This window comes from Cynocephalus volans, chromosome 1, assembly GCF_027409185.1.
Source record: "Cynocephalus volans isolate mCynVol1 chromosome 1, mCynVol1.pri, whole genome shotgun sequence".
Taxonomy (NCBI): Eukaryota; Metazoa; Chordata; class Mammalia; order Dermoptera; family Cynocephalidae; genus Cynocephalus; species Cynocephalus volans.
In genome coordinates, this window is record NC_084460.1 from 273,172,381 (window position 1) to 273,195,109 (window position 22,729).

Genomic DNA, 22,729 nt, shown 5'->3' on the forward strand with positions numbered 1-22,729 from the left:
AGTGGACAGGACATGGGTCTGAGAGCGTTAGGAGGCAAAGGAGACCAAGAATGGGGGTTGAAATTCTAGAACTTTCCCTCTACACTTGGAATACACTTTCCTCATTTCTTTGACCTGGGCCCATCTTTCTCTCCATTTTCTAGATTGTGCAGTCTCCTGCCACACTGTTAGCTTCACATCATGGCTTTCTTTTAGTTCTGTGAACATGCCATGTGGTTTCCCATCTCAGGGCCTTTGCTGGTGCTCTTCTGTATGCCTGCCATACTGTTCCTCCTGCATGTCACCTACCTAATGTCCTGTCTTCCTTCAGGTCCCAGCTGAAAGGTAACCTCCTCAGACAGGCCTTCTCTGACCACTGTACAGACACACATCCCAGCAGTTAAGAGCATAGACTCTGGGCCAGGCTGCCTCTGTTAGAATCCCAGGTCTGCCTTTTGATAGAGTGCACAGGGTGAAATTTTATTGTGCAGGCTGGCCTTGGGCAATTTATGTAAAGTCAGGGTCCACTTTCCCCATCTGTACGATGGGGATGGTAGGCTAGATTACATGGGTTAATAACTGGACTGCATTAGGAATAGTGGCTGGCACACAGCACTATGAGCATTCGCTATTATCGTTTTATTTTATGTGTTAATGACTTGCTCACAAATCAGGCAACCCCTCCCCATCCAATACACTATATTAAAAAATGTTCCCATAAAGTAATAATGTCAGTTTCTGGACAGCAATAATGCTAACACCTATGCCTTGTGTATCTCTAAGTGGCTGCTCAGACCTGAGAGGCTTCCCAGGGACGATCTGGCTTCCCAGACTTCACGGTCCCTCAGGCTGACACCATGAGGGCTCCTGAGGTGACAGCAGGATGTCCTTTCTATCTGTATCCATGAAACCTAGGGTGCCATTCTTGGCTGTTTTTAAATAGGCTATAAATGTGTCTACCAAAAATGGTATAATCTTGTTAGGATTAGAGGTTACTTTTACCCTGTTATTAAACATGTTAGCATTATCTATTTTTTTTGATATTAGAAGGCTTTAATTAGCAGTAAAGAAATAAATATTCAGATTTTGGAAAAGTTATTAAGCTGTTACTTTTGTAATGTTCTAGGTAAACCTTCTATTCATACACAATAAAACACAAGGTGAGAAATGTATAACATAATGTTCTTATTTTCACTTTCACTTTCTTCATTCCTATGTGATGTCATCTTCCTGAGTTCGATAAATATTTTATTAAAAAAGAAGCCTGCTTCCTAACTGTATCCCATGGTTTTTCCATGACTTGCTGGAAAACCAGGCAGACAGTAAGGTAGCATTTAACCTGACCGGCACCCTACCTCCCTTCTTGCTGGGTCTGTGTGAAGATGTAAGGAGAGGGGACAGCTCTGCAACACCGTGACTTGTCTGTACATCCAGTTTCAGATGCATGTGGACATAGTGTGAAGGACTAAGGAGGTCTGGCCTCTTGGGAGTGAGGCCAAATGTGTCACAGTAGTTAAGAGTAGTTAAGACTCTTAACTAGGCTGCCTTTGTTAGAAACCCATTTTTTCATTTTTGCTTTTGTTGCCTGTGATTTTGGTGCTATATCCAAAAATTTCATTGCCCAAACCACTGTCATAAAGCTTTTCTGCTATGTTTTCTTCCAGTTGTTTTCACAGTTTGAAGTCTTTCTTTTAAGTCTTTAATTCATTTTTAGTTGTTTTTTGTATATGGTGTGAGATAAGGTCCAATTTCATTCTTCTTTATGTAGATATCCAGTTTTCCCAACACTATTTATTGAGGAGACTGCTCTTTCCTCACTGTGTGCTCTTGGCTCCTTTGTCAAAGATCGGTTGACTGCAAATGCATGGATTTATTTCTGGCTCTCTATTGTGTTCCATTGGTCTATATGTCTGTTTTTATGCTAGTATCATACTGTTTCAGTTACTGTAGCTTTGTAATATATTTTGAAATCAGGCTGTGCGATGCCTCCAGCTTTGTTCTTCTTGCTCAAGATTGCTTAGGCTATTTGGAGTCTTTTTTGGTTTCCTATGAATTTGAGGATTGCTTTTTCAATTTCTGTGAAGAATGCCATTGGGATTTTGAAAGGGGTTGTATTGAATTTGTAGATTGCTTTAGGTAGTATGGACTTTTTAACAATATTAATTCTTCCTATCCATAAACACAGGACATTTTTCCATTTATCTTTGTTTTCTTCAATTCCCTTCATCAATGTTTTATGTTTAGTGTACAAGTCTTTAACATCTTTGGTTAAATTTATTCCTGAGTATTTTATTCTTTTTGTTATTATTGTACATTGAATTGTTTTTATAGTTTCCTTCTTGGATAGTTCAGTTAAACATTGTAACTGAATTCTTCTTACCACCAGCTGTGGCATGTGCGCTGTGGAAGCAAGTGCTCATATTTCATCTCTCCTTGGATTTGCTAGTCTTAATTTAGATTTTGGGTTAATCAGTCATCCTGTAACTTTGCCTTGACAAATTTAAAGGAAAATTTAGAAAGTTTTTTTTTTTTTTTAATTTGCAGATTATTCAGCATTATTTGTTATAATAGTGGAAGCAAGGCTCTTTCTAGCTTTCTACTGTTGGGGAAATATAATTAAAGGCATAATCTCCTAAGCCAGAAATCCTCTCCACAAAGGCAGTAGTAGAGAAAGAAAACAGTCTTGGTATGGAATTATTAAACCAGAATGTGATGTGCCTTACAGGCAATTTGCTAAGAGATTGCAAAGACAGAAAGAAATCTTACTCTTTTACATAGTCAAGCAGATACAACCCATAGATATGTATTTCCAAGGGGAACAATAACTAATTACTAAAATTTTAGTAATTTAATGAAAGTGGATTGTTCGAAGAAAGATAGTAGATGAATATATCAATATGGCAAGATCATGGTGGTGGCACCTTAAGTGACTTATGTGGAGAACGCTGAATTAGACAAATCTGAAATTAGTGCAAAAGTGCTCACCAGTGTAACCAGTGAGTGTGCACATGGTTGTGGGAGGCTAGTCATGTTTCATGTGATCAGGCACTTTAAAAGTGTACCATATTGCATTTTATGAATTGGCTCTCTCCCTGTGTACCCTTTGGGGGCAGGGAGTATCTGCTGTTCTTCTGTTTTCCTAGAGTTCCTGATACTTATCAATGCGTACAAAATATTGAATGAATGGAAAATACACATATATGTCTGATAAGGTTACTCATAGTGGATCTTAAGATTATTTATTAAGCATGCCAAAATTTTAAGGCATTTTCCACATTTAAATACCGTATAATCATTTAATATGTTGTTTCAATTATAGGTATGACTGGCTTTTTGCTCAGCACACTGAGAAGTATCTGATTTGGAATCATAGGATTTCAGAGCTGGAAGGCTTTCTGAGTTTTATTGCTCGTAACCAAGGTCACACAGCAGATTAGTGAAAGAGGTGCAGGATGTCTAATTTGCTTGGTAGTTGTGTGAACAAATGTATGAATCCTGATGCTGACTCTTGCCAGTTGCTGACCTTACTACAAATTAGCCCCTCCAGGCTGTAGTTTTCTAAAAAGGAAATTGGATATTCTAATATTCACTTCGTAGGGTTATTATGAAGACTAAATAAGATAATTAAAGTGCTAGTGCAACCTATGAAGAGGACTCAGTAAATAGTATAGCTTGTAGAAGTGGTAGCAATAGTAGTTAATACTACTACTAGTAGTCGTGTGGTAAAAGGTGGAAATAACAGAAATGGTGGTTTATGTAGTAGTAATACACGCTCTTCTGAGTCTTAAGGAAAAAGGAGGAGAAAGCACCAGACTGTGTCTGGAAGGCTTAGTAAAGGAAACACCAAATAGGTGGCTACTGCAAGGAGAAAAAGGAAATCCCATGGGGGGAGATGGATCCCTGCCCTGGGGCCAGACAGTGGCACTGGTGACCTCCCTGGTGGTGAGGGTGGGTTGGGGCAGGAGTAATCAGGGGTTACCACTGGGAAGTGCTCCAGCTGAGTAGATTCTTCTTTTCTCAAGGGAGAATTTCTCCTGCGCTGATTTCTGCTGTCCACTCTGCTCTAGATCTCTTCTGCAGGAGAACTGCACGCTGGGCACCTCTAGTCCACCATCAGACCCCCTCTCTCAGATTTGGGTTTTGAAAAGAAAACTCTGGAGACGTTATGGTGGATAGATTAGATGAAGTTGTCTGGAGGTGTGGGTATCTGCTTAAGAGCGATACTAATTACTTTCCTTTAAGTGCATAGTCCTATGTGATTGAATCTGACATCAATTATGTTCAGATTTCTATATAAGAGATGGTGCTCTTGATGTAGCCTTTGAAAGAAAGACAGGAATTAAAATGGGAACAACCATAAACAAGTGTAAACTGCTAGGGAGATCACAAAGGGAGATCAGTGCTGCAGCAGCTGGCGACCTTGGGCAGTCTGACAGCAATCCGTGGCTTGTGCTCTTTTGATGGGAGTCAATCCCACATTTTCCATTCATTTAAGTCTATTCTTTTGGAAGTGCCATAAAACCTCAAAGTATTTTCCTGTCCAATATGTTGCTTCATCTTAGCTAAATTAAAATGTGAATGTGCAATAAGGAGAACCATTTTTTTAAAGGAGCTGAGAAAAGGTAAATATTGTCATCAATAAAATTGTAAATGTGTAACTAATTTAATGATATATCTTTTATACATGAAGGATGGAAATTTCTTCCAGGGCCACTTTTCTTACAGTACATACGTCTAAGCAATGTTTGTAGGATGGGAGTAATGAAACAGAAAAATCCAAAACTCAGTCTTTAAAGCAACTCCCAGCTGCATTAAAAAAACCCAAAAAACAAAACTGAAATTGGAAATCAGGGCCAGTTACTCATTGAGACATTAGACTATCCTTTTTTTTCTGCAGGCAGTAGTTCATTTTCTGACAACTCCTCATAAATAAGCCATAGAATCGAAGAATGTTCAAGCTGGGAAGCATTTTGAGGTTATGTTGTCTGATGCTAATCTGACACTTTTGCAGAGATATTGACCTTTAAATAACCCTACAGAGAACTGATATAACTGTGAGAACTTATGGTTTGCATTGCAGATGTTGATGGTAATAGGAAAATAAGGGGCAGTAATGATTATTTCTTTTGGGGGTCACTTATTATTGGTAAACATTTACTTGTTTTTAGATGTTTCCTTTATTGTGCCTCACAGCACAATTGCATATCCTAGCTAAGAACTAATTTCTGTGTTCAACAGATAATTTGTGGTGTTTGTCATTGGCTTGCTCATTGTATGAATAATGATCTAATTTGAATGACTAACCAAGTAGTGACTCTTGAGGAGGCTGCACACTACTTACAGTGCATTAAATGGAGAGTTCCATATTTTCAGTTTTTTTCCTTATAAATGTTTTGTTTCACATACCTGTCAAAAAACATCAGAGGGAATTTTGGCAGAAGGAAAAAGATGATATTCTAACAAAAGCCTTTAGGAAAAATTTTAAGTAAGAAGTTTTAAAAATATCATACCTACTTTTAAAAAAATGAAAAGAAGGAAACAGCAAGGTACAAGCTTCTCTGTTCCTGTTGGGTCAATTATTCATTTCCCCCCACTTGTTATTAAAGGAGGTTCAGTCACTAAAAACAGGGGATGGGGATGAGAGAGGGATGACTGGTAAGGAAAGAATTTTAAGAAAAATGGATAAAATTTAATCTCTAGTCTTTGATCGAATTGCAAATACCAAATTGATTTTTTCCCAGAAAAAGCTGCCCTCCAGGACTCCTTTCCCTTTCTAAACCAGTCAGAAATAGAAGTTCCAATGAAATTAAAGCTCTAACATTTACCATAAATGCTGTCCCTAAGTAATAAATTGAAATTCAAGTGATAAGAACTGAGTTACTGTTTACAATAGTTGATATATGGAACCAACCTAAATGTCCATTGATGGATGATTGGATGAGGAAAAATGTGGTATGTATACACTGTAGAATACTACTCTGCCACAATAAAGAATGAAATTCTCCCATTTGCAACAACATGGATGAGCCTGGAGAAATTTATATTGAGTGAAATAAGCAAAGCACAGAGGGGTAAATCCCACATGTGCTCACTCATATGTGGGAGCTAAGAGAGAAAGAAGGAAGGAAAGAAGGACCACAGTGGTGTGTTGGGCTTGCAGAGGGAGAGAGCACACCTAGGGATACAAAGTGGAGTGGGGAAAGGGGGAGAGGGAGGGAGGCTGGGGATAATTGGGCGGGGGACACGGGGTATAATCGCCATTTGTAGTAATGGGAATGCTGCCAGTATGAATCTGGCCATCACATCTTGGGCATGAGGGGTGACAATCAGCTTTGTATCCCATGAATATTCATAACCAATAAAAAAAAAATTAGAAGCTTAAAAAAAAAAGAAGTGAGCTACATATTTTGTCTTTATACCTATTATACAGATAATCAAATTATAGTATTTGGTATAGATTAGGGAGTTTATTTAAATTTTTAATATTTAGTACCAATATGAATATAAACAAAGGAAAAAATTTTCTTATGTTCATGATATTGAAAAATAAGCCAGTATATTGGGGAGAAGATGGGATGTAGTCAGAGTGTCTCTGAGGGGAACTAATGCATAGCATCTCTCTTTGCTGCCCTGATTCTAAACAAGTTGAGATATAAGCAAAGGGGGAGAGGGAGAAACAAAACAAAACCCGTATTGCTGCCAGAGGCTGAGCTGGAGGATGTGACCTTAGGGTCTGTTAGGCAGTGGGCCCGTTGAAGAACCCCATAATGAGTCAAGATCTGCCCACCTGGGCACAGGATGCTGAGGGGCAGGCCTCTGTCCCTGGAGATGCTGCAGGGAAAGTCTGCTCACTGCCATCTCCCAAGATAAAGAAGGATGAGCTGCCTCAAGCAAACTTAGTGTCTCATCCCTCATTGACTCATCAAATACTTCAATCCATCTCTTCCGGGGTGGAGAGAATAAAGGGAAGGGGAGAGAAAATGAAGTGCACGTCAGTTGAGTCCCACTTCTGGAAGGAAAAATCAGGAATGAGGAGAAAGCACTCCTCCCCAGCATGTATCAAAAGGCATAGATGAAAATTGCAAGGGTAAAGAGATGGTTTTATGGATCTTCTGTAACTGTCGACCTTCCTATACCTAAAATTTTTGTTCAATCTATTTTTTCTTAATTGTCACATAATAATTGTACATATTTATGGGGTACAGTGTGACATTTGGGTACATGTATACGACGTGCAATATCAAATGAGAGTGATTAGCATATCTGTCACCTCGAACATTTGTCATTTCTTTGTGTTGGGAGCATTCTAAATCTTCTCTACTGCTATTTGAAATTATACAATAAATCGTAAACATAGTCTTCCTATAGTGATATAGAACACTTGAAATTATTCTATCTAGCTGCAATTTTCTATCCATTGGTCACTTGCTCTTTTCCCCCTCTCCCTTCTATCTTTTCCAGCCTTTAGTAAACACTATTCTACACTCCACTTCTACGAGATCAACTTTTTTAGATTCCACATATGAGTGAGAACATGTGGTATTTCTCTCTCTGTGCCTAGCTTATTTCACTTAACATATTTTTCCTGGCTCACCCATGCTGCCTCAAATGGCAGGATTTCATTATTTGTTTATTTTTATGGCTGAATAGTATTCCATTGAGTATATACACACACACACACACACACACACACACACACACACACACACACACACACACACACACACACACACACACACACACACACACACCACATTTTATTTACCCAATCATCCGTTGATGGACACTTATGTTGTTTCCATATCTTGGCTATTGTGAATAATACTGGATTAAACGTAAGAGTGCAGATATCTGTTTGACCTGTTGATTTTCCTTCCTTTGGATATATAAACCTGGTACTGGAATTGCTGGATCATATGGTAGTTCTACTTGTAGTTTTTTGAGAAACCTCCTGACTATTTTTCATAAAGGCTGGACTAATTTATATTCCCACCAGCAATATGTAAGCGTTCCCTTTTTTCCACATCCTCATCAACATTTAAAAAAAAATCTTTTTAATAATAGGTATTCTAACTGGGGTGAGATGATATCTCATGATAGTTCTGATTTGCATTTGCATGATGATTAATGATGTTGGGCATGTTTTCATATGCCTGTTGGCCATTCGTATGTCTTCTTTTGAGAAATGTCTATTCAGTTCATTTGCTCTTGTTTTAATGGATTATTTGATTTTTTGCTATTGTTTGAGTTCCTTGTATATTCTGGATATTAATCCCTTGTAGGATGCATAGTTTGCAAATCTTTTTCTCATTCTGCAGGTTGTCTCCTTGTTGATTGTTTCCTTTGCTGTGCAGAAGCTTTTTAGTTTGATATAATCCTATTTGTCTATTTTTGCTTTCGTTCCCTGTGCTTTTGAGGTTTCATTCATAAAATCTTTGCCCAGTTTGATGTTCTAAAGCATTTCCCCTGTGTTTTTTTCTGGTAGTTCATAGTTTTGGTTCTTAAATTTAAGTCTTTAATTCATTTTGAGTTGATTTTTGTATATGTTGAGAGATAGGAGTCTAGTTTCATTCTGCATATGGATGTCCTGTTTTCCCAGCACCATTAATTGAAGAGACTGTTCTTTCCCCAATGTATGTTCTTGGTGTTTTGTTGAAAATCAGTTGGCTGTAGGTATGTGGATTTATTTCTGGGCTCTCTATTCTATTCCATTGGTCTACGTGTCTGCTTTTGTGCCAGTAACTTGCTGTTTTTGATTACTATAGCTTTGTAGTATATTTTGAAGCTAAGTTCATTTTGCTCAGAATTGCTTTGGCTATTCGGAGTCTTTTGTGGTTTCCTCCAAATTTTAGAATTATTTTTTCTGTTTCTGTGAAGAATGTCACTGGTGGTCTAATGGGGATTGCATTGAATCTGTAGATAACTTAGGATAGCATGGTCATTTTAACAGTATTGATTTTTACAACTTAGGAACATGAGATATCTTTCCTTTTTTTTAAAATCTTAATCAGTGTTTTATAGTTTTCCTTATAGAGATCTTTCACCTCCTTGGTTAAATTTATTTCTATTTCTATTTTATTTTTTCCTGTATCCAAATTTTGACTTCTTTCTCTGATTATGTTTTTTATGAGAGATACCTAAAGTGAAAATTCTACATGTAAGAGAGATATGCTGATTTACCCCAATATACTCAGTGTTTAGAGCATGCATCTCCCACTCACTCATTTGTTCATGCATTTAACAGGTCTTGATTAAGTGCCAAGAACATGGCAGGCACTGCATGAGGCAATGGAGATGAGAGGGTGAGGAGATGGACACCCATTTCTCCTCACACAGCTTACTCAGAGTGGGGGAGGGAAACGGTTCAACATGACAAGTACTCTGGTGAGGCTGGGGGGTCAAAAATGAATTCTGAGAAAAAGTAACATTCAACCTGAGCCCTGAGAATGAGCCAACCTACTGAGGGTAAAAGAGTGGGTAGAAGGAGCCAGGCAAAGGGGACTCTAGGAACAAAGTCTCAGGGATGGGGTAGCCTAAGGAGCCAGAGACTGCATGGATGAAACTCTGAGTTCTTGTTTTAATTAATCTGTGGTTCACTTCGAATAAATCTTTAAATGTATTTAAACTTTTAATTGAGAAAAAATCTAATTTATATATTGGCAGTATTTTAAGATCACATTTACACAAAATTTATTCTTGCGTTATTGGCTTTAATGCTTACAAAAGATCATTTTATTCTACATTCTGTTTTTTACTTCTTTGTTTTATCTGTAGTTTACTTGAAGTAGACCTTAAAGCAAAATTTTCTCTCCAAGAAGGTTACATGAGACATGCACGACCCTTTAGATGACTTTCTCTTAGAATTATTTCTTCACCCTTTAAAGTAATGATAATAATAAAAACATCTCACCAGAAGCTTCCTCTTGGTCTTGCTCTCTTTCATTTTTTTTTGGCCCAGTCCCTTTTCATCTGCAGACTCAGGTCTTTTTTTAGTGTAGGATTTTTTTTTCTCTTTTGTATTTATTGATTTGTTCTATTTGTTATTACCTTTTCTTCAGAAAGAGAAATAATCCGCATGTTGACTCTTGGTTCTGTGCCCTCTATATAAGCATCTTATCCCTTGTCACACACGTCTGTGTTCTTTTTCCCTCCCTTCAAGTGTCTCCTAAATTGCTGAATCCTTTTCCTGCTCTGTCAGATCTACTGCTTGCTGTTTCTAATATTGATTTTAGAACTTAGTTATATTTTAGACTCTCTTGTCAGTCCATCCTGCTCTTTAAAAAATTTCTGTCTTCATCTCAATCTGCTATTAAATCAACTCCATTTTATGGGCAGTACAATGTGGTGGTTACACTGTGGATCTAGGCTGCATGGGTTGCATTAGGGCTCTGCTACTTGCTAGCTGTGTGGCCATGTGTAATTTGTGTAACTTGTGCCTCAGATTCCTCATCTGCAAAATGAGAACAATAATATGCCTGTCTCAAAGAGCTGTTGTGAAGACTAAGAGCCAATTCATGTAAAACACTGAGAATAGTAAACAGTAACTTTCTAATTAACTTATATTGTATGTTTTCCTAAATTATTCAGAATAATTATTAGAATTTCTTCCAGCTCTTGTTGCATATATCAATATGTGTATGTGCATGTGCATTTTGTTTACCTATCTTTTAAGGCAGCAAGTTCTACACAATCTTAGTTTTTCTTAATTCTTAATTCTTTCTGTAAACCGGTTAGTTGCACTTATGTGTATCTTCTCCAGTTACTAAATTGATGGATTTGTCAGTGTGTGTTTCATCTACAAATTTCCTCAAATTTCTGGTGGGTTGCAGCGGTGTGGTCTGCTGACTGGAGGACAGAGTGACTGGTCCTGGTCATTTTAATATGGTGGAGTTTAAGACTGGCCCATCTGAAGCCATCTAAAATTCTTCCTTTTCCAGGAATAAGGAATGACAAATGACAATCCCAGCTGGCCTTGCTCCCACAGTTCTTCCAGCTTCAGTTTCTTCTGCTAGTCCTCGACACAGTAGTTACACAGCTCCACTTCCCAATATTTTCACCCCAGCTACAACATATTGCTTGGGAATGTAGTCATAGGGAGAGAGGAACTAGCAGGGCATGAAATCAGTTTGGCAATTCAGAAATCAGCAGCCGTGTGATGGACAAGCAGCTTCTCACCTTCTGCTGAAAAAGATTTTGTGTCTGTGAGCTGGGTGCTGTAGCGGGTAAAGATGGAAATCCTCATTTCTCGTGTTTTGCATCTTCTTATCCTCCTGAAGAGAAGATATGAGATAATGGTTAGGAAGTCACAATATGGACTCACCCAGACCTGGTTCAAATTCCATCTGATAGCTGGGTAGTCCAGGTCAAATCAGTTAATCTCTTTGAGTTGGAATTTCATCATCCATAATAAATAGACACAATAAAAATATCTGTCCCATTGTCAGGAGAGGTTTTAAATTCGAGTGTTCAGTAAATGGCAGCTATTATTAGCATGAAAATATCCTTCTTCTTCCACCAGCTCACAGCATGCCTTTGTCCTTCCGCAGGGTATGGGGCTCCAGACCCAGCCCTCAGTTCTTATAGAAAGCCGTGAAATAGTTGAGCAGGTGCCTACAAGGTAGGCAATGGCAGGATGGCAAAGAGGGTGGTGGGGGGTTCAGGGCCGATGCAGACCATCAGCTGAATGGAGGACTGAGGCACATGAATCATCCAATAACCAAAATTCTCCAAATTCTGCAAATGATTGCGGACCGTGCAAGACAAGTTATTCCTAGGAATGCAGAACGTGATGGGTTCTCTCTTCTGGGCCCTGCTCTGCCATTGACGTAGTGTCCACTCTTGGTAATCCACATTTCCATTATTCCTAAGTACTAGCACTTTCTGGGCAGCAGCCATCTCGTGAGCAAAGGCACCAGAAGTTCAGGCTTCCACATCCTATGACCCCGGACTTGAAGACCTCTGCTTCTGCTTCTTTTGGATTTCTTCACCGATCCTTGAGGCCCTTGGACATAAAAGGGATTATCCCACCAACAGCCTCCTCCCCCTTTTCTAAAGCCAGAACTTGATTATTTCTGGTGGTGCCCAACCTGTAATCTCTCGACATCAATTTAATTGCCTACTTGGAGGGCCTGTTTTTATACAGCATCTTGCTTGCCTTTTTTTTTTGAAACCATAGTGTACTTCTCTCAATACTTTTCGTAATTGCAGCAGAGACAGAATCCCCAAAACAATTCTATTATTCCTCTATCTAAAAATAGAGACAGAAGCTGGGAATTCATTTCAAAAAGGACAGTCAGTTACATTTATATAATAATGATTATTCTTTGTCCTCCAGTCTGCCACAGGGCTTCATCCGAACTTTGGTTGGGAAATTCCCTGCGGATACTGGCAGATTATCATCTGGCATTTCTGGTTTCCAGTGCTATTGAAATTTTTATTTTTCTTTGTGTTTTCATGAGGGCAAATCAAGAATCACTAGCCTTCCATCTTATCTCAGATATTCTTGTTCACTTTAATGGAATGGGTAACTTTTGGTCTTCGAATAAAAAGTTCAATTTTTGTAAATTTTTATAAGCATCTTGAAGACTAATTTAATAATTCCTTGTAATGTTATCTTCTCTTCCAGCTGAATTTTATTCTGTTTCTGAATACAGTTAGAGTTCTGGCTACCAAGATTTGGGAGACCAATGCTGTTGGGCATGACACAAGAAAGCAATACAGGTAATTCCAGGACAGGCCTCTATCAGAGGAAATATTTTAGTTACTATTTAAGGTAAAGAACAGATATTGATTGATCCGAAATGTCAATAAAAGATTAAATTTATGAATGTGTGTTTTTGTTTGGTTCAATTATGTAATTTATTGGAAAAGTGTATATATTTTAAGAAGATTTAAATAACCCAAAACATTCTCAGTGTGCTTATATTCTAAGTATTTTTAAAAATCTGTTCTTAGGAGATTGGGATTTTCCCACAAAACATATGAATTCCTAGAAAATCTCTTGTTGATTTTGGCAGATAAGTTTATCTGCATTTTAAAAATATGTTATAACTGAGAAAAATTAAGAAATTGAGTTTGCTGTATTGTTTTCAATCTTTTCATCAAGTTAACACCTACCAAATATAAATTTTTAAGAACATGCAAATATACTGATTGAAGAAGTTCCATCACTTAGTCTTTCATGAAGAAAAGGGCCAGTTGAGTGTTCATTCATTCCTCTCCACCATTTAGGCAAGAAAGACTACAGGTATGGCATAAATTCTTGATAGGATGCATGGTACGGACAAACCAGCAGCTGCCAACTCCAGTTATTTCAATGTGCTGCAAGTGGTAGTATTAAAATATAAATTGTGCATAAGATTTTCCAGTGAAGGACATATGCTATGCTAACATAGTTTGTCTCATGTCACATTCCATTGGTGAAGACAAAGGCCAAAGGATGATAGAACAATAGAAAATGAAAATAGCCTTTTATTATTATTCATAAAGTGAAAAAGTGCAGTGGTGTTTGAAAGCTACTTATTTCTCTAGTTCCAAACCAAAGCTTCTGTTTTGAATAATATGAACTTGCACTTTTAGTAAAAAGTTGCCCCCAAAGTATGAGAAATTCTGGAGGGTGGTTTCTTTTAAAAAATAGCATAGCCAATATTTTGAGTTCATTTGATGGGGATTATTTCTCAGAATAATTGAAGAGAATAATTTATCAGGGATTGAAATCATTCACTATTCAGAATTTGGAATAACTTTTAAATAATCTGGTGCCCAGAAGATTTTTGAGTTTGAACTGGTTAATTAGAACAGCCTAGACTAATAAGAGTCCAGAAAAGTATTTTTCAGCCAAATACATTTTTTTTTTCACAGCTGAAACATGTTTAGTATTTTTTAATAATGTCAAAAGTAAGCCACAGATAAAATTGTACGGAGAATGACTCTGTCTTTTTAATTTTCTTGAGAGAAAAAATGTGGGAACCTACTTGGCAACAATTTGGGAATTCAGTTCAATATTCAGTTTCTGAAGTCTTATATTATCAAGTTTAAATAGCATCTCACATTTTAAATAGACTTAGGAAAATGAAATCTGTGTCCCTGTCTCAGTGATAATCCTACTATGAAAGTTAATGAGTATTTAAATTTACATCCACTCACTTCTGTGCTTTTAAACCTATATTTCATTTTGTTATTACCTTTGTCTAACAGATATTCAAATATTCTTGCTGAAATAAAACAATGAAAAAAATATTTCCAAATAGTAGTGTCTGAAACAGTTATTAAGCACATTTTTATGTATACTACTCTGAAAGGCTGAAAATCAGAGCTGAGATTGTCTCCCCAGATCAGCATGTGCTCACACACAAATAAGAAAAACTTCTGAAAAACACATGAAATACCTTAGTTGATACAGTGATTTAAAATTGAAATGAATTAATACAGTTAGTTTTTTGTTTGGTTTTTGGCAGCTGGCCAGTATGGGGATCGAAACCCCTGACGTTGGTGTTACATGGCTGTGCTCTCACCAACTGAACTAACCAGCCAGCCCCAATACAATCAGTTTTTAAAATAACTCTTTATTTTGAGATAATTGTAGATTTACGTACAGTTGTAAAAATAATACAGAGAGATCCCATATACGCTTTACCCAGTTTCCCCCAATGGTGACATAGTGTATAACTATAGTTTACAATCAGTTGTTTCAAAACAAGATTGATGTGAAGAAAATTAAATATTCTATCAGATTTAACAATAGAGATAATACATAAAAATTACAACTCCATCTTTGCAAAGAAAGAAAAGGCTGCCAGGATGAAAAAATAAGAGACACAAAAAATGCAAGATTCAATAAAAAATGATACTTGAATGCTTTGTCTGATTTGACTTACCATTCAATATTATTCAAAAATCATATTTAATATTTATTATTTTTAGAATAAATTTGACCAATATTTATTATGCAGTATGATAGTAAAGAGGACAGATATTGAGGCTGATCCTCCACTTGCTGTGTAACTTTGGGTGAGTGCTTTCCTTTTCTGAGCCTCTCCCCTCACCTGGTAATGGGATAATAATAGTTCTCTCTTATGGTTGTTGTCAGAGTAGAATGAGGCAGCCAGCGCAGGATGTAACAGGAGTGTGGTGCTTAATAGCCAACAGCTTCATGTGCTGAGAGGCTACCTTGAACTCACAATCTAGTGAAGGCGGGGAGGAGAGAGAGAGAGAAAAAGACAGTGAGAAAGAGAGAGGGAAAGAGATTGAGATTGATTTAGTTAAATGAAGTGAGGAAAATACCGGTAGAGATGCCTGTACAAAATGCTATGTGTATAGAAAAGAGGGAAAAATTAATTCAAGGCTGGGAGAGATCAATAAAGGCTGAAGAGCAATAGTACATTTTTAAAATTAAATTGACTCAAAAACAAATTAGAGATTTTCCAGAGTTGTTCACCCGGGGAGAAATCCCCTAGGGAGAGATACTATAAGGATTGGTCATCTATTTTCTAAACAGGACACTGGGTCCTGAAATCATTGGTCTCCTTTGTATTCCCGTCATGGCTTTATTCTTGGACACAGAGCTATCACCATGTTTCCAGCAAGCCAGAAGGCCACTATCAGTTGGTACATCCCTGCATCACCTCATTAGACAGCTCTGCCTCTTCAGAGAGCCAGGCTATAAAGATATACAAACAGCGTGCATGGTTGGCCAGACGGACGCTGGAAGGAATATGTGCCCAGGACTGCTGGATGATTTGATCTGAGCGGATAGGTCTATCTTAGTAAATGAATAGACAGACAGATGACCCATGTTTACGTTTGTCTGGCACATGCCATTACTTTAACTTGTTCACTGCCATTGAAGGATACATTTTAAAAGAAGATATAATCATAATTCATACAAATATAAACACATTTCACATATTTTATATAACTCATTAATTAATGAAGGAAATCAGGTACTACAACTGATTCAAAGCAGAATGTAAGTCAGATAATGAATGCTGAAATGAACTTACAAATGGGTGCAAACTAGCAAAACATGTAAATATCTACGGGGCTATAATTAGTGGTGTTACCCTGGACACAATTTGCATTTTGATGGGTGGAATTATTTGCATTACTGTTGCAGACAGATTTCTAAGATGGCCCTCAAGATTCCCACCCCCTGATGCACAAGCCCTGAGTAATCTCTGCCCTCCCACCCCTCACCTTGAGTGTGGGTAAGACTTATGATGGGATAGCCCCTCCCTGATTAGGTCACACTATATGGTAAAGGTGGTGGGATAGTCACTCCTGTGATTATGATATGTTTTGTCAGACTCCATCCTGGCAGCCTGCAGAGAGATTCTCCTGCTGGTTTTGAAGAAGTGATCTGACATGTTGTAAGGGCCTATGGCTACAGGGCAGCCTGTAGGAACTGCATGACCCCTGGCTGCTGCAAGGAACTGAGGTTTTCTAGCAATCTGCATAAGCTTAGAAAAGAACCCTGAGGTCCAGATGAGAATGCAGCCCTAGCGGACCCCTTGATCTCAGCCTTTCATGACCCTGAACAGAGGACCCAACTATGCAGTGCTTGGACTCCTGGTCTATAGAAGCTGAGAGATAATAAACGGCTATTGTCTTAAGCCAATAGATGTGTTGTAATTTGTAATGTAGCAATAGAAAATGAATACAGCTATTACTGTTTTTTTACAAATTAGCTTTCATCTCTACTGAGTATAAGATAACTTAGTCATAGAGAAAGAGGGAGCAAGTCCAGAGGGCTGAGTGAGCAGGATACCCACTCAATTTTTGCTGCTGAAGGCATCATTTCCTTACTCTGCGTTGAACCAAACTTTCCCTAAATGTTTACATTTGTGATCATTTCACATGTGTTGCTTTGCTTTATTTTTTGTTTTAACCTAGTTTTTGGCTCCTAGCCACACACAATAAGAACAATCGAAGTTAGTTTGATTTTAAGAACAGTCTCCAGAGCTTACCTAGGGTTGCAAAGTGAGTTGGGGGAGAGGAGATGGGGGAGGGAGGTTGGTGATTAATTGGGTGGGGGACATGGAGTATAATCACAATTTGTGGTAATGGGCATGCTGCCAGTATTGATCTGGCCATCACATCTTGGGCACAAGTGGTGACGGTCAGTTTTGTACCCCATGAATATTCATAACCAATAAAAAAATATACAAAAAATGAAAATAAAAAAGAACAGTCCCCAGGGGGCATTTACCCTTTCATCTTAGAGGAAGTGTTATTTTCTTTTCAGAGTGATGTTAGATAAGACTTTCAAAGTTCTTCAAGAAAATTTAGTGCTGCCCCCTTTTATCTGAGTAGACTGAATTAAAATGCCTTGAAAATACTGAAAGTGTTCTGCCTGTATAGGCAGTGGTAGAAAGAGGGTACTTGCTGGTCAAAATTTAGAACAAGCACATCCCAAGGAGCTCTTAAAGTTGAAAGAATTAGTTAGGTCAGAGAAACCCACTGCTTATCAGGAATGCTGTCTTGAATGAAACAGACGATGTAGAATTTTTAAACCTAGTGGACTGTAGGTAACGCAAAGTATGAGGCATGAGGACTGGGAGTAGCATAGGAGAAAGCCCGTAGGCTCCCAGAGAAACTATGAATGCGAGCAGAGTGGATGGCCCTGAGCCCAGAGGAGCAGATGGTCTAGGCACAAGTGAGAGATGAGACAGGCAAAGGAGAACGAGGCAGAGCAAATGTGCAGCTGCAGTCAGCTAACTTAGGCATCTCAGTATGATTTTGTGGAACACTCCAGCTCCTGTAGGAGCGGAAAAGTGAGTTATGATAGTAGGAAAGTGTATGTATGTGGAAGATGATCCCTGGTAAAGCCTTAGAATATTAGAGCTCTTATGCACTTCTGGGCCCTATTCCTCATTTTAGAGATAAAAAAATTGAATCATGACCACATAGGTAGCTAATGTCAAGTCTGGACACTGAATCCAGATCTCTTTAGTGTTAGTCCAGTGTAATCACGATTCACCTGTATAGTTTGCTTCCAGAAAGAACAATAAACAAACAAACAAATAAATAAAGCAGCTGGAAGAAAGACTAATGAAAAAGGAAGAAGGTTACAATGGTTTGAGATACTGGGGTATAAATGAATCATACAGAAAGAGGGATATTTGAGAAATAAGTAAGAAAGAAGAAGCTATGTTTGGCAATTTCTTGTATAAAAAAGTGCCAAAACAAAACAAAACAAAACAAAAAAACCACCCCAAACCAAAAAAACCCGTCCCAAAACAACAAAAAGACCCCAACCCAACAACCAGAAAATGGTGTGGTTGGATGTGCTAGCTATCGCTACAAAGTGAATTATTACACACTTAGTGGCTTAAAACAATACACTTGCTATTTCACAGTTTCTATAGATCTGGAATCTGGGCAAGAGTCTTTTGCTTCAGAGCCTTTTGCTTTCAGAGTCTTGAGATGTCATTTGGGTCTGTGGTCTTATGTTGAGGTGGGACTGGGGAAGAATCCACTTGTAAGCTCATGTGACAGTTGGCAGTATTGTTACTTGCTGGCTGTTGTCCAGATGCTACCTTTCTTTGCCACATGAACCACTCAGTGGAGCAGCTCATAGCAGGGCAGCTTGCTTCATCAAAGCAGCAAGGGAGAGAGTCTGCTAGTAAGATGAAAGTTGCAGTCTTATGCAATGTAATCACAGAAGTAGCATCCCAATATCTTTGCCATAACCTATTGGTTAGAAGCAAGTCCCAGGTCCTGCCTACACTCAGGAGGAAAGAATTAGCATGGGTGTAAACAGCAAGAGGTGGGGATCATTAGGGGCCATTTAGAGTAAACCCATCATATTGGAAAACCTGGGATTCCTCCGAATACACACGAAGTGTCTGTAAACCTAAGCCTAACTCTAACCCTAATAATTCCCATTATTAAGAGAAATAATGTCAACACTTAGTTTGCAAAAATAAACAAAAAACTAGACAAAAATAGAACTATAAACAATTTGAGATAGAATATGTGGCATAGAATATCTAGAGAAGGCAGGAGGAACTAAGCACATGTAGCACGAGAAAATATAAATGTATCGAAGAATAAGCATAATCAATGATAGAGATCCAAGTGTAAGAAGAAACAAGGGAATCGTTGACTTTAAAATGATCAAAAAAAGCCAAAATGCTGCCTATGAAAGTAAAGCAAGGATAGAGGTAATGCTTAAGTCTCCAATGTAGAAACTAAAGAAGAGTTAGGATTTACAGGCAACAGCTTTGAAGTGTGGAGCAGGAAAAGAACTGTTTCTTAGCTGCAAAAGCGAGTCTTGAAACAGGGAACACGGTGCCAGGGCTGCTGTGGATGCAGACAGGATCCCGGAGGCCGGGGCTGCGCTGAAGGCGGCCAGCTGCCCTACTCAGGATTCGAGGTTTCAGGCCGGCATTAAAGAAGATTCCTGGGAGCGCCCGAGCTGCGCCGCGACTGAACAGCCCGAGGCAGCAGCAGCCGAGAACGGGGAAGGCGGCAAACCAGAGGCAGAGAGTGAGCACCCGACCTGGCACAACCCTGTGAGTGACCCCTGGACCAGCCCTGTTTGGGGGGCTGACGCCCACCTGGCTCCCGCCTGCATCACCAGGCCACTCACCGCCCCGGGGCTGCCTCCATTTTCCCAGGTGCTGGCAGCTCCGCCCGGCTCAGCCGTCACTGAGCCTTCCCACTTGCTTGGCCCGGCCTCCCCTCCCACTCCCTCCGTGGTTCTCTGGTGGGGCTGGTGGCGGGGGGCGTCCCCGGCCAGTGTCGGGAGGGCAAGGAAGTACGGGCGGGCCGACTGTCACTCCACCACACCCTGGACTCCGGCCCCCGGTAAAATTCCTGTTACTGGGAGGCAGATACCATCTCTGCGGCCACCAGTTCGGAAAAAAGCCTAACCAATTTCTGATTGGGAATAGTGTGGTAGGAGAGTTCCCAGGTCTGCTTGAACCTGCTGGAGAGCTGGCTGCAGGCAGGCGCTAGACTTGGTTTATACCGGGGGGATACAAAGGTGAACAAGTCCCGAGAAAGATCTACACAGTGCTACAAAGGCACCCAGAGCGACCAGTCGTCTGTGACTAGCAGAAAGCTGGTAGACTTCCTGGGCGAGGCGGTGCCGAGCAGGGTCTTGAAGGCCCAGCTGATAGATGAGGGTTGCAGAAGACACGTCCCAGCCCAGCACAGTGTGCACAGAGTGGGGAGACGTGCGGCCAGGGAGGCGGAGACTCGACAGAAACCACACCTGTGGGGTCACCACTGCACGATCCAACACCCTGGGCCAGAGCACAGGAACAGGGAGAAGTCCTGCACAGGAAGTGAAAGCTCAACAGTGATCACACACCCTGTGGTACGTGATCCACCAGCCCAGCAGAATTCAAGCTGACCAGAAAGGTGGCTCCCCAGAGAAGCCCAAGACCCAAGGCAACCACACACACAAGGCACTAGAGGCCAACTGAGCAGCCACGGAGGTAGCCATATGAAATTGGCAACCACAGCAACATCCTAGTTAGTCATTAGTCTCAAACCGGTGGACTGTGGAACCCCCTGCCACAATGCATAAACATAAAAAAAAAGATACCAGAAATACAAAAAATCAAGAAAGTACACCACCAAAAGTTAATAAATCTCTTACTCTAGATCCTATAGAACAAGAAGCCCTTGAAATGACTGACAAGGAATTTCGAGTGATAATTCTAAAGAAACTGAATGAGATACAAGAAAACTCAGCTAGACATCATGATGAAATGAGGAAAAGTATACAGGATCTGAAAGAGGAAATGTACAAAGAACTCAATGTCCTGAAAAAAAATGTAGCAGAACTTGCTGAACTGAAGAAGTTATTCAGCGAAATAAAAAACACAACGGAGAGTTTAACCAGCAGGCTTGTCAAAGTTGAAGAGAGAACCTCTGAACTTGAAGATGGGCTGTTTGAAATAACACAAGCAGACAAAAAGAAAGAAAAAAGAATCAAGGACATGGAAGAAAATCTGAGAGATATCAGACAACCTTAAGCGCTCAAATATCCGAGTCATGGGTATTCCAGAAGGGGAGGAAAATGGAGATTCCATTGAAAACATATTCAACAAAATAGTGGCAGAAAACTTCCCAGGTATAGGAAAAGTCACAGATCTTCAGATCCAGGAAGCTCAACGATCTCCAAATGTATTCAACCCAAAAAGGCCTTCTCCAAGACATGTCATAGTCAAATTGGCAAAACTCAGAGACAAAGAGAGAATCTTAAAAGCTGCAAGAGAGAAGCGTCAAATCACCTATAAGGGAGCCCCAATCAGGCTAACATCAGACTTTTCATCACAAACCCTAAAAGCTAGAAAGGAATGGGATGATATTTTCAAAATACTAAAAGACAAAGATTGCCAGCCAAGAATACTCTACCCTGCAAGGCTATCCTTCCGAAATGAAGGGCAAATAGTATATTTCTCAGACAAACAAAAACTGCGGGAGTTCACTACCACACGACCACCCTTACAAGAAATCCTCAAGGGAGTACTGGGTTTGGTTCCTGAAAAATAACTACCACTGCCATAAAAACCCAAGAAAAATCAATACCCACTAGTATAATAAAAATAGCATTCATGAAGAGAAAACAAGCAAACAAAAACACTATCTACAACCTAAGGAACCAACAAACACAGAAACCAAACAGTAAATCAGAAATCAAGGAACAAAAGACACCTTAGACAACCAAACAACGAATAAAATGCGAGGAATAAATCAACACCTTTCAATAACAACCCTTAATGTAAAAGGCTTAAATTCCCCAATCGAAAGACACAGACTGGCTAACTGGATTAAAAAGGAGGACCCAACTATATGCTGCCTACAAGAGACCCAACTCACCCATAAAGATTCACATAGACTAAGAGTGAAAGGATGGAAAAAGATTTACCATGCAAACAGAAAAGAAAAACGAGCTGGAGTAGCTATTCTTATATCTGACAAAATAGACTTTAAACTAAAAACCATAAAAAGAGACAATGAGGGACACTACTTAATGATAAAAGGACTGATCCATCAAGAAGACATAACAATCATAAATATGTACGCACCCAATGTTGGAGCAGCCAGATTTATAAAACAAACGCTATTAGACCTAAAGAAGGAAATAGACACTAATATCATAATAGCAGGGGACCTGAACACCCCACTGTCAATATTAGACAGATCATCTAGGCAAAGAATCAGTAGAGAAACACAAGATCTAAACAAGACTCTAGACCAATTGGAATTGGCAGATATCTACAGAACATTCCACCCAACAACCTCAGAATATTCATTCTTCTCATCAGCACATGGATCATTCTCCAGGATAGATCACATATTAGGTCACAAATCAAGTCTCAATAAATTCAAAAAAATTGGAATTATCCCATGTATCTTCTCAGACCACAATGGATTAAAACTAGAAATTAATAACAAACGAAACTCTGGAAAATATACAAACACATGGAAATTAAACAGCATTCTACTTAATGACATATGGGTCCAAGAAGAAATCAAGCAGGAAATCAAAAAATTTATTGAAACTAATGAAAACAATGATACATCATACCAAAACCTGTGGGATACTGCAAAAGCAGTATTGAGGGGGAAATTTATTGCATTAAACGCTCACTTCAGAAGAATAGAAAGATGGCAAGTGAACAACCTAACTCTTCCCCTTAAAGAACTAGAAAAACAAGAACAATCCAAACCTAAAGTTAGCAGACGGAAGGAAATCATTAAGATCAGAGCAGAACTGAATGAAATTGAAAAC

The 22,729-nt window shown here is 39.1% G+C and overlaps 1 protein-coding gene across 2 annotated transcripts in view; it reads left to right on the top strand.

Annotated features, from left to right (window-relative positions):
* PTH2R (parathyroid hormone 2 receptor) overlaps nucleotides 1-22,729 on the top strand; it is a 103,382-nt gene that overhangs the window by 73,430 nt on the left and 7,223 nt on the right. The window contains exon 10 of one of the 2 annotated variants that reach the window (XM_063077591.1): nucleotides 12,605-12,699. The exons of the other annotated variant lie outside the window; for it this stretch is intronic. Coding sequence (XP_062933661.1) covers nucleotides 12,605-12,699 — 95 coding nt within the window. The remainder of the gene's footprint in view (nucleotides 1-12,604; nucleotides 12,700-22,729) is intronic. 2 annotated transcript variants of the gene reach the window in all.